This window comes from Octopus sinensis, linkage group LG1 (genome assembly GCF_006345805.1).
Source record: "Octopus sinensis linkage group LG1, ASM634580v1, whole genome shotgun sequence".
Taxonomy (NCBI): Eukaryota; Metazoa; Mollusca; class Cephalopoda; order Octopoda; family Octopodidae; genus Octopus; species Octopus sinensis.
In genome coordinates, this window is record NC_042997.1 from 131,046,794 (window position 1) to 131,061,521 (window position 14,728).

The window sequence follows — 14,728 nt, forward strand, 5'->3', positions numbered from 1 at the left end:
GTAACAAAAGGGTTAAGTTATTTCTTGACTGCATGGTTTATGCTCATAGCAAAAACTGTTTTCCAATGCAAGCTGATAAAACTCAAGTGTGTTTGTAATCCGTAACAGTGTGCTGAACACGGTCATAATGCCCATTGCTTGCAGCACATGATATCACAAGAAGGTAGAACAACTGAAGGATGTGGCTGTTGAGATAGCTGACTTTTTGGCTTCAGGTACACCCAGATCTATCATGCCCATGATCAAAAGCACTCCAGTAGTAGCCATATTATCTTACTTTCAGGAATAATGCATCTTCTTAATCTCACAAATTCATTCCTCAATGTTGTCTGAGCTTACTTTTACTTTTATACTACCTAAATTTATATGATGAAAGTCATTCCAACTGTGACTAACACAGCTTAATTTCAGACATACTGGATAAAGAAATCCTGACTATACTGTGTCCTGAAGACGGTAGAGTGTAATTCGAAGGATGTTTGGCAGGGCAATCAATCATATCAAAGCTTTCTCTGTTGTTGATAATGATCATGATAAAATAGTTAGTGCCTAACTAAATCACAGAAACCTAGTTTATAAGTCGTGAGTAATCAGGTAATATACTTTCAGAGAATAAGATTTATTGGTCTAAATTTAAGCTCCATGTAACATTTTAATCACTAGTAGCAATGATTAATAGTACACAAGAATAAATCACGCACACACAGTCACTAGCACTAAACAGGTTAACCTTTCTTCATAGCTATATAGTTTAAACAGTACAAAGCAACTGTTGTTGATTAATATAATTGTGATGCAAGCAGCAGTTAGTTTGTACAGCCAAAAATAAAGACAAACTCACATATCTTCACGTTACGAAGAACACAAATAAGTTGCAGACAATTTGAGGGAAATGGACAGGAAGAGAAGAAAGAAAAATCAAAAACCCAACAGCAAAAAAAACCCAAAACAAATAAAAACCTAAAACTCTGTAAAATGTACATAATATTCCACACTAATCTATTCTTGAGTTAAAAATTCAAATTAAAACTTAAAAATACAGAACAAACTTAATGTAAAAATATTAATTGAATGCTCCAATTAAATTACTAATTGAATGCTCCAATTAAATTACTAATTGAAAGAAAAAAGTAACATAATCACCAATACTGGAATATATTATAGTATTATCTTTAATGCAACGAAGCCATTTCAGAAATCCTGTTCTGTCTATTTTCATTTCTAAGGTTTTAGATTCACATTTTTGTTGCAACCATTTAATTTTTTTTTTTTTTTTTTGCTAAGCTTTCACACATTATGCAATTCTAAGTAGACCAATTTCTCAAAGGAAACTTTCATTTTATCAAATATTTGTTCTTAGAAGTTTGTCAAGTAAAAAAGTAAGACCATTATCATTGCTGTCATCATCATCATCGTCACTGTTACTTTTATTAAAACTATTCATATTTCTATGTAACTTTTAGAGGGTTAAACAGATTTATAAAATTATATTTCCAGCTGAATCAGCCCCAAATAACTTCAACCAGTAACCGTCTGATCAGACTATAATGTATGTTAACAAAGAAACCAGAAAGTACATCAGTCAAAATAGCGTGTATAAAAAGAAAAAAAGAAAAAGAAAATAGCTTAATAGTCTGAATAAACATCTTACATTCTATTTAACACCGCATGTCAAAAATTGCTATTTTCATCGTTAAGCCATTTACAAAAATCATAGCCTTTTCTTTATTTTTTAAATTTTGGCTGCAGTTCAACTATGTTTCCTATCTATTAATATTCCAAAATATACCTGCTTCTCATTTTCTTTTTACATCACATGTTTATACTATGCGAATTGTTGAAACTTGGTCTCATGCAACATTTGATATTGTGAATACTTGGTTACCATGGAACTCTTTTGCTAGTTCCAGCTTCATATTTACTTTACTCATTCAGTAGATCAGACCTATTGTACTCTTTTGTGACACATGCCTATCTTATCCACTACTCTCACATTCTTCAGACAAGATTCTTATATAAAGAAACTATTTCTTTTTAAACTGAGAACCAGAGACATTTTTAATTACTCACAATGTGTAGCCATATGAAATAATCAAATCACAAAATATGTTTGACTGCTGTAATTATAAAACGATTTCCAGGGTCTTGTATTTATTTATCATCATCATTTAACATGTCTTCCATGCTGGTATGGGTTGGGTGGTTTGACAAAAAAGAAAAAAAAGTGAAGTTGTGATGTTGATACTTTTCTAAGAGTAACAGCATCAAACCGTATTTGGTGGCATAAAAGATGCACCCTAATTGTAGCAGTGCATATTCAGGAAGACAGTTTTTACTGCATTAAAGCTTATGACAGGCCCAACTTTGCATATAGAACTCAGGGTGATTTTTGAGATTAATTTTTTTTTTTAATAGAAAAAGTGCACTTTAAATGCCATCAAACACAGAACTAAAATAGTTCTAACTGGGAATTGAAACTATGTTGTGGCTTTGGCTCATTGAGAAATTATCACCACACCAAGGGAGGAGGGCTGTAACACTGCATTATTACTGTGTTGTTTACTGGCTTAACTCTGAAAACACTACAATCAGTGATTAATTGTCAAGAGATTAATTATATCACAGGGATTTTGTTAATAACAATTACCTACAAGGAAATTTCTCAGACATTAGTTCATCCAAATGACTCACAACTACATGACTAGATTTGTTTGTCTTGAAATGGTTTTGATTCACTACAGTTGAATACTTCATTTTCCACTTGTTTAACAATCCTTACAACTACCACTGATTAAGGACAGGTAAACTGCCAGCATATTAAATTTGTAACCTAGTTACATTTCTCAGTTGAATTCTTTTGTTATTCAAAATTTAATTAAGAAACAAGACAATTCAGAATTAAAAAATAAAGTAGAAATCAGAATCCAAGGAAATTAGAGATGGCTCACTTTATACATAATTCCCAAATATTTTTCATAAAAGACTCAACTTCAAACATCAGATCTTGTTTCTCCACGTGGTACAAACTTACATGAATTTTACAAAAATTAAGTTAATTAAAAAAAAAAAGAACTTCCCCTTGAACTATGTTAAGATATGAGAAATCTAAATTTATAAGATTTCAACAAAAGATTTTAGAAATGGGAATCATCTACAGATGCACAATACTTGGTAAGAGCTACTATTTAATATGGCACTCTCACAAACTCTTGCCCTCAATGATAATTTTCTTAATACCAGCAGATGAAGGCAGTGTCTGATGAGGTAGATTCCAGTAAACTGGGTATCTGACAGTCCACTGCAGCAGAACACTACCCCTACTGTTGCATTATCTTTGTGTTATGTCACGAGACCAAGATGCTGGAAATGAAGATAGTGTTGATCTGATGATCATAACAGATGAACCCCTTAAACAATCTATGCAGAGCTGTTTGCCTTGCAAACTAAAGTCAATTGCTGTATCTATAGCAACAATGTAAACTATTTATGTATACATAACTAAAAATCAAAATATTGAAAAAACATTAATTTCTCAATCATACAGTAGCTTTCTGAAATTATGCTTCAAATATAGGTATACATACAATCAGTTTCTCACTGCCATCAGTGCTTATGCTCTAACTCTTGTGAATAATAAAAAAAAATTCATGGATGTTTTCTATGGATTGCTACATGTAATTCCACACAGTCTATCACTGGATGACACAGGTAAATGCAATGTAAGTAGATTTTAACTCCTGAAGTTTTGTTCGGGGTTTGACCTCATAACTATTTTCTCTCAAAACGTTAAACATGGATATATCATGTTCAAATAATTGACAATTAATTGATTTTGTTGTTACATGGACTTGATATATTAAATGTGCAGCTCACAGGATCAATGTGATCTACTGAAGAGTGCTGAACAGAGTAACACTAAGAAAAATTATAAAATTCATATACAAATGCTTATCCAGACTTCAACACAATGTTGAAAGGAAGAAATATGTTAAAATGTCTTAAAAATCTCAATGTTAGCAACAATTACTGTACTTTTTGAAGCAGTCTTTGGGATCTTGACTGAAGAAGAGCATACTTAAACCAGCAGTACTTGATGTTGCAAAAATAAACCTTGATTCACACAGTAAGCTAAACAGTTCAATGAAAATAGCCACACAATAAAAGCACTAATTGTAGAAAGGAAAAAGAGTAAAACTTGACAAAGGGAACAGTACTAACTGTAAAGTCAAATACAGAGTTTGTCATGTCAGAAACACAACAAAGAAAACTTAGAAATACACAGAATTAATGGTGGCTTGACAAAGCCTCGAGAAATATAAGACTATAGACAAGGACCAATCAAGAGGCTTCTTCAAAGTTTTTAGGCACACAGACATGAAAAAGGTCCCAAATAATTTGCAGATGGAAATCTCACTGTAAAAAAAATGCAATACTGGTGAGATGATGAAAGCATTTTGAAAATTTAATTGTCCGTCACATACATCACTTGAATATAATGACAACAGTACATCAAAGTATAGAGAAATAGAGAGTTGAGGGACACTGTCCCATAGCAGTAAACTGTTCCTCCACACCTGACAGAACCTTGATGATCTCCAAAATATGAAATAACACACTTGGAGGATCAGATAAAATTCTGGTAATGAAATTAAAAAAGAATGAATATAGCGTGTAAATTACTGAAGTATTTCTCTTTTCTCCATAGTTGGAAAAGTCCTCATAACAACTTTTATAGGTAGGCTGATTTCTGCTTGTAGAACAAATACTTCTAAAGGGCCAATGAGCATTTAGACCTGATCACAGTGTGGAAGATATCATTGTTTCCTTATGACAAACCCAAGTGTTTAACAAAGCTGTTCTCTTTGAACATTTTCCTGTGATCTTATCAAGGCTTTTGATGCCATATGGCACTATGATGAAGATTCCTGATTGCTCTGGAGACCCACTTCATTTCTTAGGGCTCTTCATTATGATATGACAAGATAAATAATTTAAGGGAAAACCATTTTGTCTTTCTATTATTGGTAAGGGTGCTCAACAGGATGCTGTTCTTTCTCTGACTGCGTTAATCTATATCCTGTAGCTATGCTGCAATTAGTACTATAATTACCAGCTGTAATTCCCATTTAGTTTCATTATAATGGAAATGCTTTCAACTTTTAGTGGCTAAAAACAGGAAAACTGATGTCTTTACTTCTAAGCTTCAATATACTGAAAACATTGTCAGAAAGCAGAGTCCTGAAGACCCCAAGGCTGCTTCAAACATATTTGTGACTGTTTATGAACATTTTGAAGTGTAAGATAAAATTTAAAAAAATAAAGGTCTTGGCACAATCTCAACAAATAAATTATATATAGTCAAATTCTTGATTCTGAGAGGTAAATGTACAATAAGTAATCGGGATATTATTCTAAGATATATATATATATATATATATATATATGGTTGTGTGTTGGTGTGTTTACGACCGATAGAATGAATACTAGGCTTTAAAAAAAAAGTCCTGTAGTCGTTTTGTTCGACTAAAAGTCTTCAAAGTGGTGCCCCGGCATGGCTGCAGTCATATGGGTAAAACAAGTAAAAAACCTGGAATAGAAACACTTATTTTCAAATTCAAATCAACCACACTGAACAAGTTGAATGTTTCTTGCTATCTGGGATACATCAAGGATAAAATAAAGATGCAACAGGATCCAATGAAATTTCAAAATGTATTTGCCTTGCATATGTTGCATTGAGAAAATGTATAAAAGCCTCTTATGTTGAGATGTAATCAAAGCAAGCACCAAGTTGATGGTTTACAAAGCTGTTGTTCTCATAACCTTCTTGTAAGGATATAGATGTGAAGCCAGGATGCTTTATTGAAAAAACATAAAAATGTTGGAAAACTTCCATCATACAAAGCTGCAAACCAATTTGTGTATACACTGGCAAAATCATATTACAAATAATGAAATACTTGACTGAGCCAGACTCAGCAGCATTGAGGCTGAAGTGTTACATTGTCAGCTGCAATCATCATCATAATAATTTAGTATGAACATCCATGCTTGCATGGGTGAAACAGAATTTGTTGAGGCAGATTTTCTACAGCCAGATACCCCTCTTGTCAGCAACCATCACCTGTTTCTCAGTAAGGTAATATTTCTTCATAGCCAAACATGTTTTTCACTGAAGACAGGAAATGAATAGCATCGACAAAGTACACATAAACATATATGATTGGTTTCTTTCAGTTTTCATTCACTGAATCCACTCACAAGGCTTTGGTTGATTCAGGGCTATAAGTGTACACTTGCCCAAGACACAATGCAGTGGGACTGAAGCAAACTTCTTCACCACACAGCCATGCTTGCAATGGGCACTACATATTGAAAGAATGTCATATTACTCACTGACTGTAAGAAGAGCTTATGTAAGACTTATAAGATGCATGTCCAGTAGGAGCCGAGGTGAGAATACAAGGATCAACTAAAGTGAACACTGAAAAACTGATGTATCTTTATGGAAGGTTGAAACATCTCATCGACGGCTCTGGCTGAGAAAATAACATATTAGACGTGTATAAAGAGGAGGCTGAATGAAACCCAACTCTTAGCAGCACTCCAATTCTCATGCCCTCACAGGCAAGGTACTAAAAGGTGTAAACTAGATTAATATAGAACAAATAAATTAAATATAGTCAAATTCTTGATTCTGAGAGGTGAATGTACCATGGGTAACCTGGATATTATTCTAATATATATATATATATATATGGTTGTGTGTTTACGACCGATAGAATGAATACTAGGCTTTAAAAAAAAGTCCTGTAGTCGTTTTGTTCGACTAAAAGTCTTCAAAGTGGTGCCCAGGTATGGCCGCAGTCATATGGGTAAAACAAGTAAAAAATAACAGATATATATATATATATGAAAATAAAGCTGAATAACAATATATATATCTAGACTTACCCGACACATTAACAAAAAAAATTACGCTTCAGTTTCTTTTAAATCAAGCAATTTTATTTTTTAAGAAAATATCGTATTAAAAATGATCATAATAATAATAATTAGCACTGCATCAATACGTAAAAATATTAGCTCTTCTAAAATACCACATAAGTTTTATTTAGCAAACAAAAAACGTTTTCAATGCATTGTCAGTTATGTGCGGTTCATTTAAATATAATAAATATAGTAAGTAAATAATCACAATGAAATTCATTCAGTAAAATATTTGACACCTAACACACCTTTAACTGCATGGGCCTGTGTAGTAAGTTTAAAAAAAGTAGTAATGCAAGTGAATGCAACATCGAAGAGACGAAGCAATTACAGGTGTGACGAACACCGAGAGGAGAAGGAACACTTGTCAAGTTGTCACAGAATGTTTGATGATAAAACGGAAACAGTTCCTCCCACTTCACCCTCAGCCAATTCTATCGAATCGGCCAGCATCTTAACAATAACTTGCATTGCTGCTTTAGTCAAACAATGCAGCTCAAATGGCCCGCAAAATATGAATTTCTTGACAAAACTCATATCAACAACACACTTAAACAATAATACGACGTGGCAAAGTAGTTAATGGCAAACTCGCCCATAGTAGTTGTAATTTTGTGCATCAAGTAATATTAATACGATTTACAAGGAAAACAAATTTCAAAATTTAGCACCTGGTCAGCACTGAATAAACAAAATCTATGATCAAAGGTATTTCCAGCCACGACTATCCCGTCTTTTTTTATATATATATATATATGTTTATCTTTTTTGTTTTGTTTTTTTCAAGCTGGCTCAATGCTATTTGGTCGCTCTTTCTAGCAAGACGAGTTGCTTTGGAGATTCCCTCGGCTTCGATAATTTCTTATAGTGTTAGATAAATAAATAAATACTATGTTAATTTATTGTCTATGTGGTACATACGCTGTGTGTTGTAGTACATAAGATGTGTATTGTGGTACATACGCAGTGTGTTGTGCTACGTCTGTTAATGCGTTGTTATGGAAAGAAGTGTGTTGAGATGAAGCAGACCTATGATTAAAGACGTTCCAGCCGTGTCCATCCTGTCTTTTCTATTATTATCAGACGTGCTTGTATCTAGGAGCACCTTCTCTAATGTGACCTTCCTTTTCCAGGAAAGTAAGATGTGATTTGCGAAATACTCATGTATGTTGCGTATGATGTCAGCAAGTGTGTAGTGATATCAATGGCTGTAGTGTTCTGTGATGTCAGTGGGAGTGTTGTGTCCCTAGATGTGTATCTGCTGTGACCGTAGGTGTGTGTATATTGTGTTGCCGTGTCCGGGAGTGTGTTGCGCTCGCTATATCTTTAGGAGTGTATATGCTGTGTCCATAGATGTACGGTGATTCGTTTTGTCTGTGTTAACTGTGTATCGATTGTCTTGTGATATATTTGTTGTACTGTGTTGTGTAGGAAGACGCAAGGAAAACAAATTGCCTCACAAAATGAAATGAATTATTTATTGCACAGATCAGATTCCTTGACGCAATTTCCAAATTTCCAAACTAAAACCGAATAAATTTCAACGATCGAAGAAAGAAAAAAACGCACAAGAAGACAAGAATAAAAGTTCTAGATCACACCTATATACCACACAAGGGATAATTAAAGAGGAAGATGAACGGTATTTAGACAGACCACTTAAAATAACAATCACAAATAATGTATAGGCATTCGTGTTTTCTTGGTGGTGTGTTTGAAAAGTACAGAATCATACGCAAACAGCTTCTGTAGAAGAATGGGATGACAATGTATTTGATAAATTAAGAATAACTACAGAAAAATGGAGACTTGAGCTATATATGCCTGAATATAAACAGAAAGTAAAAGGCGATCTGTTCGAGAGATATCCGAAATTGAGGTAGACATAGATTTAAAAGATAGCACGAAATAAAAAGATGGACAAACAGAACTTCACTTTCGCTTGCCACCGAACAAAATAGGTAAATATTTTGAGACTAGCGTTATCTACAACATTAAAGCTTTAAATATATTAAGTATATATATATATATATATATATATGTGTGTGTGTGTGTGTGTGTGTGTGTGTGTGTGTGGTTTGTAAGACTCATTGTCTTTAATAAAAACACTAACACTGAGACCTAGCACTTTTAAGTGTGTACACACACAGAGAAGATGTGTATTGGGGCTACTTGTTCATAAGAGCACTTCTAGTAAAAAACGGTCAGTACTAGACTTTAGAGTTTGTTTTACTAAAGAAAATACACACACACACGTGTATATATATATATATATGTGTGTGTGTGTGTGTATATATATATACACACACACACACGTATATATATATATATATACAGAGAGAGAGTGAGACATAAAGCAATTCAACAATAATAATCACACTTGCCTCCTCCCCTAAAAAAAACAACAACAAAAAATTAAGTGGAAAGGCCATTACTATAGGATGATTTCGAAACCCATCTAGTATTAGTAACTTACTGATCTGATTTCAAAACCTACTAAGTACCGAACCTAACCTTTCATTACATCGGGGGGTCACATAAATGAGGACCAGTATATAAGAGCGGCTATAAAAACTACACTTAATGGCACAAAACTGACCTTGCCACGGGCCAAAGAAAAACTAAGTCCTAACGTATATTGCATTAAAATAAATAATCAACTGAGAAATCGGCTTTAAACAAAGCACTATGTAATACAGAAATGAAGTACACTATAGATTTTCTGTTCATAACCGTTTATAGACTGAAGAATAGCAACGTACAGATTTCAAACCAAAACTACGGGATACCCAATCAATGACTGAGAAAGCGGGTTTTGTTATATAACCGTTTCCATCCAAAGACACATACATTCTTTTCTGGTACCAGTCCTTGAGCAGTGAGTATGCTTGGGCACCACCTTCAAGGTTACATATAGTTAAATCCCACTGACCACGGCAGATGTAAACTAGTGTAATTTTAGCGACCTCGGAAGGGTGAAAGACTAAGTTGGCACCCGGGAAGACTTTGAATTCAGAAAGTAACCGAATACTACAAAGAATTTTGCCCGATGCTAGGCTGGTTTTGTCAGTAATAGAAAGATCGCTACATACACACACATATATAACATATATTATAGTCTATATATATATATATATATATTATAGTCTATATATATATATATATATTTATTCTTTTCTACTCTAGGTATAATGGCCGAAATTTTTGGGGAGGCGGGGCAGTCGATTAGATCAACCTCAGTACGCAACTGGTACTTAATTTATCGAACCCGAAAGAATGAAAGGTAAGGTCGACCTCGGCGGAATTTGAACTCGGAATGTAAAGACAGACGATATATGATAGTCCCTGTCTATCTGTATGTATGTAGAGAGTTGTTGGGCAGACCCATGACCGAACGCATTACAATGTGACTACTCCGTCTCCTCATAAATAGTTTATCTCGGCCGCATTATTCAGTGTCCTTCAATGTTTTAAATACAGTAAGGTTTGATTTGAAACAAACAGATTAAGCAGATAATTCAAGCTATTGAACTATCCTGTACAGGTTCCCCTCACTTGTTATATATATATAGATACACACACACATATATATATATATATATTATATATATATATAAAACCAGCGAGGGAACCTGTACTTGATCATTCAATTGCTAGAAATATCTTCTCTCTCTCTCTCTCTCATATATATATATATATATATATATATATATATAATATATATATATACACACACATATACAAATACACATATATATATAATAGCAATCTGACACATGGACTTCGCAAAGTACATCCTACTTTATCTAATCGAGGCACTTATTCACACTATGACTTATTTGAAATTAGTCTACGATCATTGTCTATTTGGTATAAACATCAAGTGTACACATACACACATAGTGGACAATCAGTTATCCTCGACAGAAATCTTCCCACCAATGTCCAGTCATCAGATGACCGCATACAATGAGTAATTAGAAATAGAATAAACATTTTGAAAATGAACTATCATTCTTCAAACTGCGGCTGTGAACAATGATAATTAGTTAATAGAGAAGGGCGCGAAAATACACTAAACTTTCTTCGGTTAGTTGCCCATAATAGCAGCTAGTCAATATATTTCGAATGAACGAGAGAGGTAATAGTTTCTAGAAGACGAGGAGGGAGCTTGCAATCCGGTTTCGATTCCCTATAATTCTTCATCATTTATATCATTAACCTTATTGTGAAATATATCATTTTTTTGTTGATTCATTGACAAAGATTATTTTCACACGCGTCAACGATGAGGTTTCTACACGGTTGTCCAGCGCGAAATAATAGCAAAATCTCCTACAAATCACACCAATGTGACCACATCATTAGACAATGTACTCCCTGACATATATAAAAGGTGAGGGAGCTATGTATGGAATGGCTTTGATCATCGATCTAAGGGCCGACTAAGAGGAAAGCAACAATTAAATATCAACCAACGAGATGCCAACATGCTAGAAAAAGCAGCCAAATATGTTCATTTCACAAAAATTCCTGTCTTAACGAAAGGACACATTGGAAAATGTAGTTCTAGATATATTCTGCTTATGAAAATAAATGCGATTGTCACGGCTGGGATCGGACCTAATCTAGAGCTGTGGTTCCTTCCTCCATACCAAAGCCATAATATTTTCAACTATTACTAAATACCAGTCTCCGAGGAAAGTTGCAAGAAATAGCAACGAAATCTCACTCGCATCACACCCTACAGTCATAAAATAAAGAAAGGACAAATGTCTTATACACTGTCTGAAAAAGAATGAAGATGGTCACAGCTGACGGCCTTTGATCAGGCTTGACCTAAGCCTAAACAACAATAATTTTTAGTTGTTACCTAGATACCACACTTCATATTATTCTGTCTTGAACAACTGAGAACCGAAAATAGATAGATAGGCGTCCATATATATATATATATATATATATATATATATATATATATAATGTATATATAAATGTGTGTCCATGTATACAAATGCAAACGCGCACATATTTTCTTTTGTAAATTTATAGGTGTACCAAGTTTTAAACATCTAGTGAAACAATACGAACATGTGCAAATTGAAAATGCGTATATTGCACACATGCATTTATATGCACAACATAAAAACATATATATATACATGTATATTACTGTATCAAGATTAGGATGCGTGCAAGCATTAGGATTATGTGTATGTATGGCATCTACACACGCAATAAGGTTTTTTTTTTTACTGTTGCAATAAATAAATACACACTGAAAGATCACATGGTATATTATTGGGGGGGTTCATTAAAAAAAAAGGTTTTTGGCGTCATTGACAATATGACTGAAGTTGGTAATTATGATCATAGTCTCTATCCGGGAAATTAAATACATTTATGCAATGTTTTTTTAAGAACTTCTACGTATGGTGTATATACACATATACACGCATGATATATGTACATCTATCTATCTATCTATCCATCTATCTACACACACACACACACACACACACAAAGGATTATGGCTCTGTAGATTAACACAAAGCAGATTTTAAGAAAAGTATGAAAGCATGGAGAAATAAAAGAAATATTTAAAAATGGACATACCTAGTTCTTTGGCCATAAGTTTGTGTGTATCCAGAAATCCTAACTTGATCGCTTCCATCACTTGATTGTCGTCGTTACTTCTCCAAAAAGATTCATATTTTATGATTTCTGCCAAAAGATGGTTCTTGGCAAAATTCGATGCCTCACCTCCGCCATGGCCGTCGAAGATGGCGAAGTAGGCAAACTCTGCTTGGCCCGTGTTAGGGTTTCTCTCAAAGTGGACAGCGTACGTGTCCTCCATGTGCTTGCGACCGCCTTGGTGTCCCGTCTCGGTGACTCGTAGATTGACACCGATTTTAGCGCAATTTTTCGCCATTCTGTTTTTTATAACCCAACTGACATGCAGTCAGTTGTTTCCAAGTTGTCTTTGAACGCCTGCTCTTTTATGTGTCTATTTTCTATTATTATTTCAAATTACGTTGTTGTAATTTTTGATGACACTGAACTGAGATATGAGAATAAGAGGTGTTAAATGCTTATACGGATCCGCTGACCATGTTGTCATGAGTTCGAAACTACACTTCAGTTCTTCCCAACAGTGATGACGAAGTGAAAAAAGGTAGTTGATAAAACTTTTAAAATCTGTGATTTTCACATGTATATTTTGTTTCGTGCAGTCTTGGCTTCAATGTCTTCAATCTGATTTAACAGAAATAAAATTGTTAACATAGGTTTCAGAAATCAGACTGTTTTTGTAGGAGCACAGGTGATCATGAGATGTGAAGATATTCTAAATTATGTATTTCTATCAGTTATAGAAGCATACACCTTTTAGGGACCACTCGAAAGCCTGTGGGTAAACAATCGACTACTCTTTTTTTTTGGTTACAGTACATATATAAGGTGTAAAGAATTTAAGAAGAATCCGATCGGTATATCATAAGTTGTAGATTTGTATCAAGAAAAATATAAATAGATCTGTTGAAATTCATTGTTTACAAGTATTACGCTGTTTCTAGTCTTTTTACCCGCTTTCTTATCACATTTTCATCTCAATATTTTGCATCAGCGATGCAATCAGTCTCTCTCTCTCACTCTCTACAAGAGAAATTCCTGGAGACGGTTACATTTGAATATAGTTTTCCCTGAATATCACTTTGTCAACCGGTCACGGTAATGTCGGGAAGAAAATAACAAAACTCACACTCAGACACGCACGCACAAACACTATTAAGAAAGCTTTCTCTTACATACAGTACAGTTAATCCTCTCAACTGATCCCAGTGCTTCCCATACAGCCATCGGTATCCTGTAACGAAGCCATTATGTACACAGTATTAATCCTTTTCAGCTCGAAGGTTAAGTTCTTCCAATATCGGAGTTGGTATACGGGAACAGATAGTTAAAAATTGTGGTAGGTGCAAGGGATGTGTGATGTCGCTTTATACCAGTTGGTATGGAGCATCAAAGACTTGTGATACGTTATGTGCAAACTGTTATATATATATATTTATATATTTGACGGCACTGATCTTGACAAGCGGTAAGAAATCAGCCGGTGGAACACATCATGCAGTTTAACAGTTGTCAGGTCACTAGTTAGAGAGCAAAGTCTGTATTAAAGAATATATTTAGAAGCAAGCATGCTGTGAAGTTGTGGCGACGATAGTGAAAATGGTACAGCTCTTCTTGTGTGTGGCAGCCATCGAGCACTTGTGAAAAACGTATTGCAGTTTCTCACACTCACATACAAACAGAGCGAGAGAGAACTTCACATACTCACGCTGCAACAGTGAAACTTACGCACGCTCAGATATACACACACACATTGCAACAGTCCAAGCAACGAACACATCCACAGCCGCACACACTATAACTTTAGCAACACACACTCCAAGCTGAAATAGAAGTCGAGTGCTGATTGGCTGTTACCGTCGCTTCTGATTGGTTACAAGCTTCCCTCTAACCTGTTAAAGCTCTTTCTTGTAAACAACTCGCAATATTGACGAAACATTAAAAATCTATAAGTCTACAACAGTTCTTCAGATCACTGCAGGCATTTTATTGGTGATTACGGTGAAGATACTGTCATCATTTCACTATTGACGGGGGCGAGAGGACCAGTTATATCTGAAATCATTTGTATACGAAGTTTCGTTATCATTAAAAAGCCACAAACGCT

General features: G+C 34.4%; 1 protein-coding gene across 1 annotated transcript in view; it reads right to left on the reverse strand.

Moving 5' to 3' along the window:
• Positions 1-14,728, reverse strand: part of LOC115211096 — a 66,332-nt gene that overhangs the window by 33,388 nt on the left and 18,216 nt on the right. The window contains exon 2 of the mRNA XM_029779990.2: positions 12,607-13,033. Within this exon, the coding sequence (XP_029635850.1) occupies positions 12,607-12,922 (316 nt within the window). The 5' untranslated portion in view covers positions 12,923-13,033. The remainder of the gene's footprint in view (positions 1-12,606; positions 13,034-14,728) is intronic.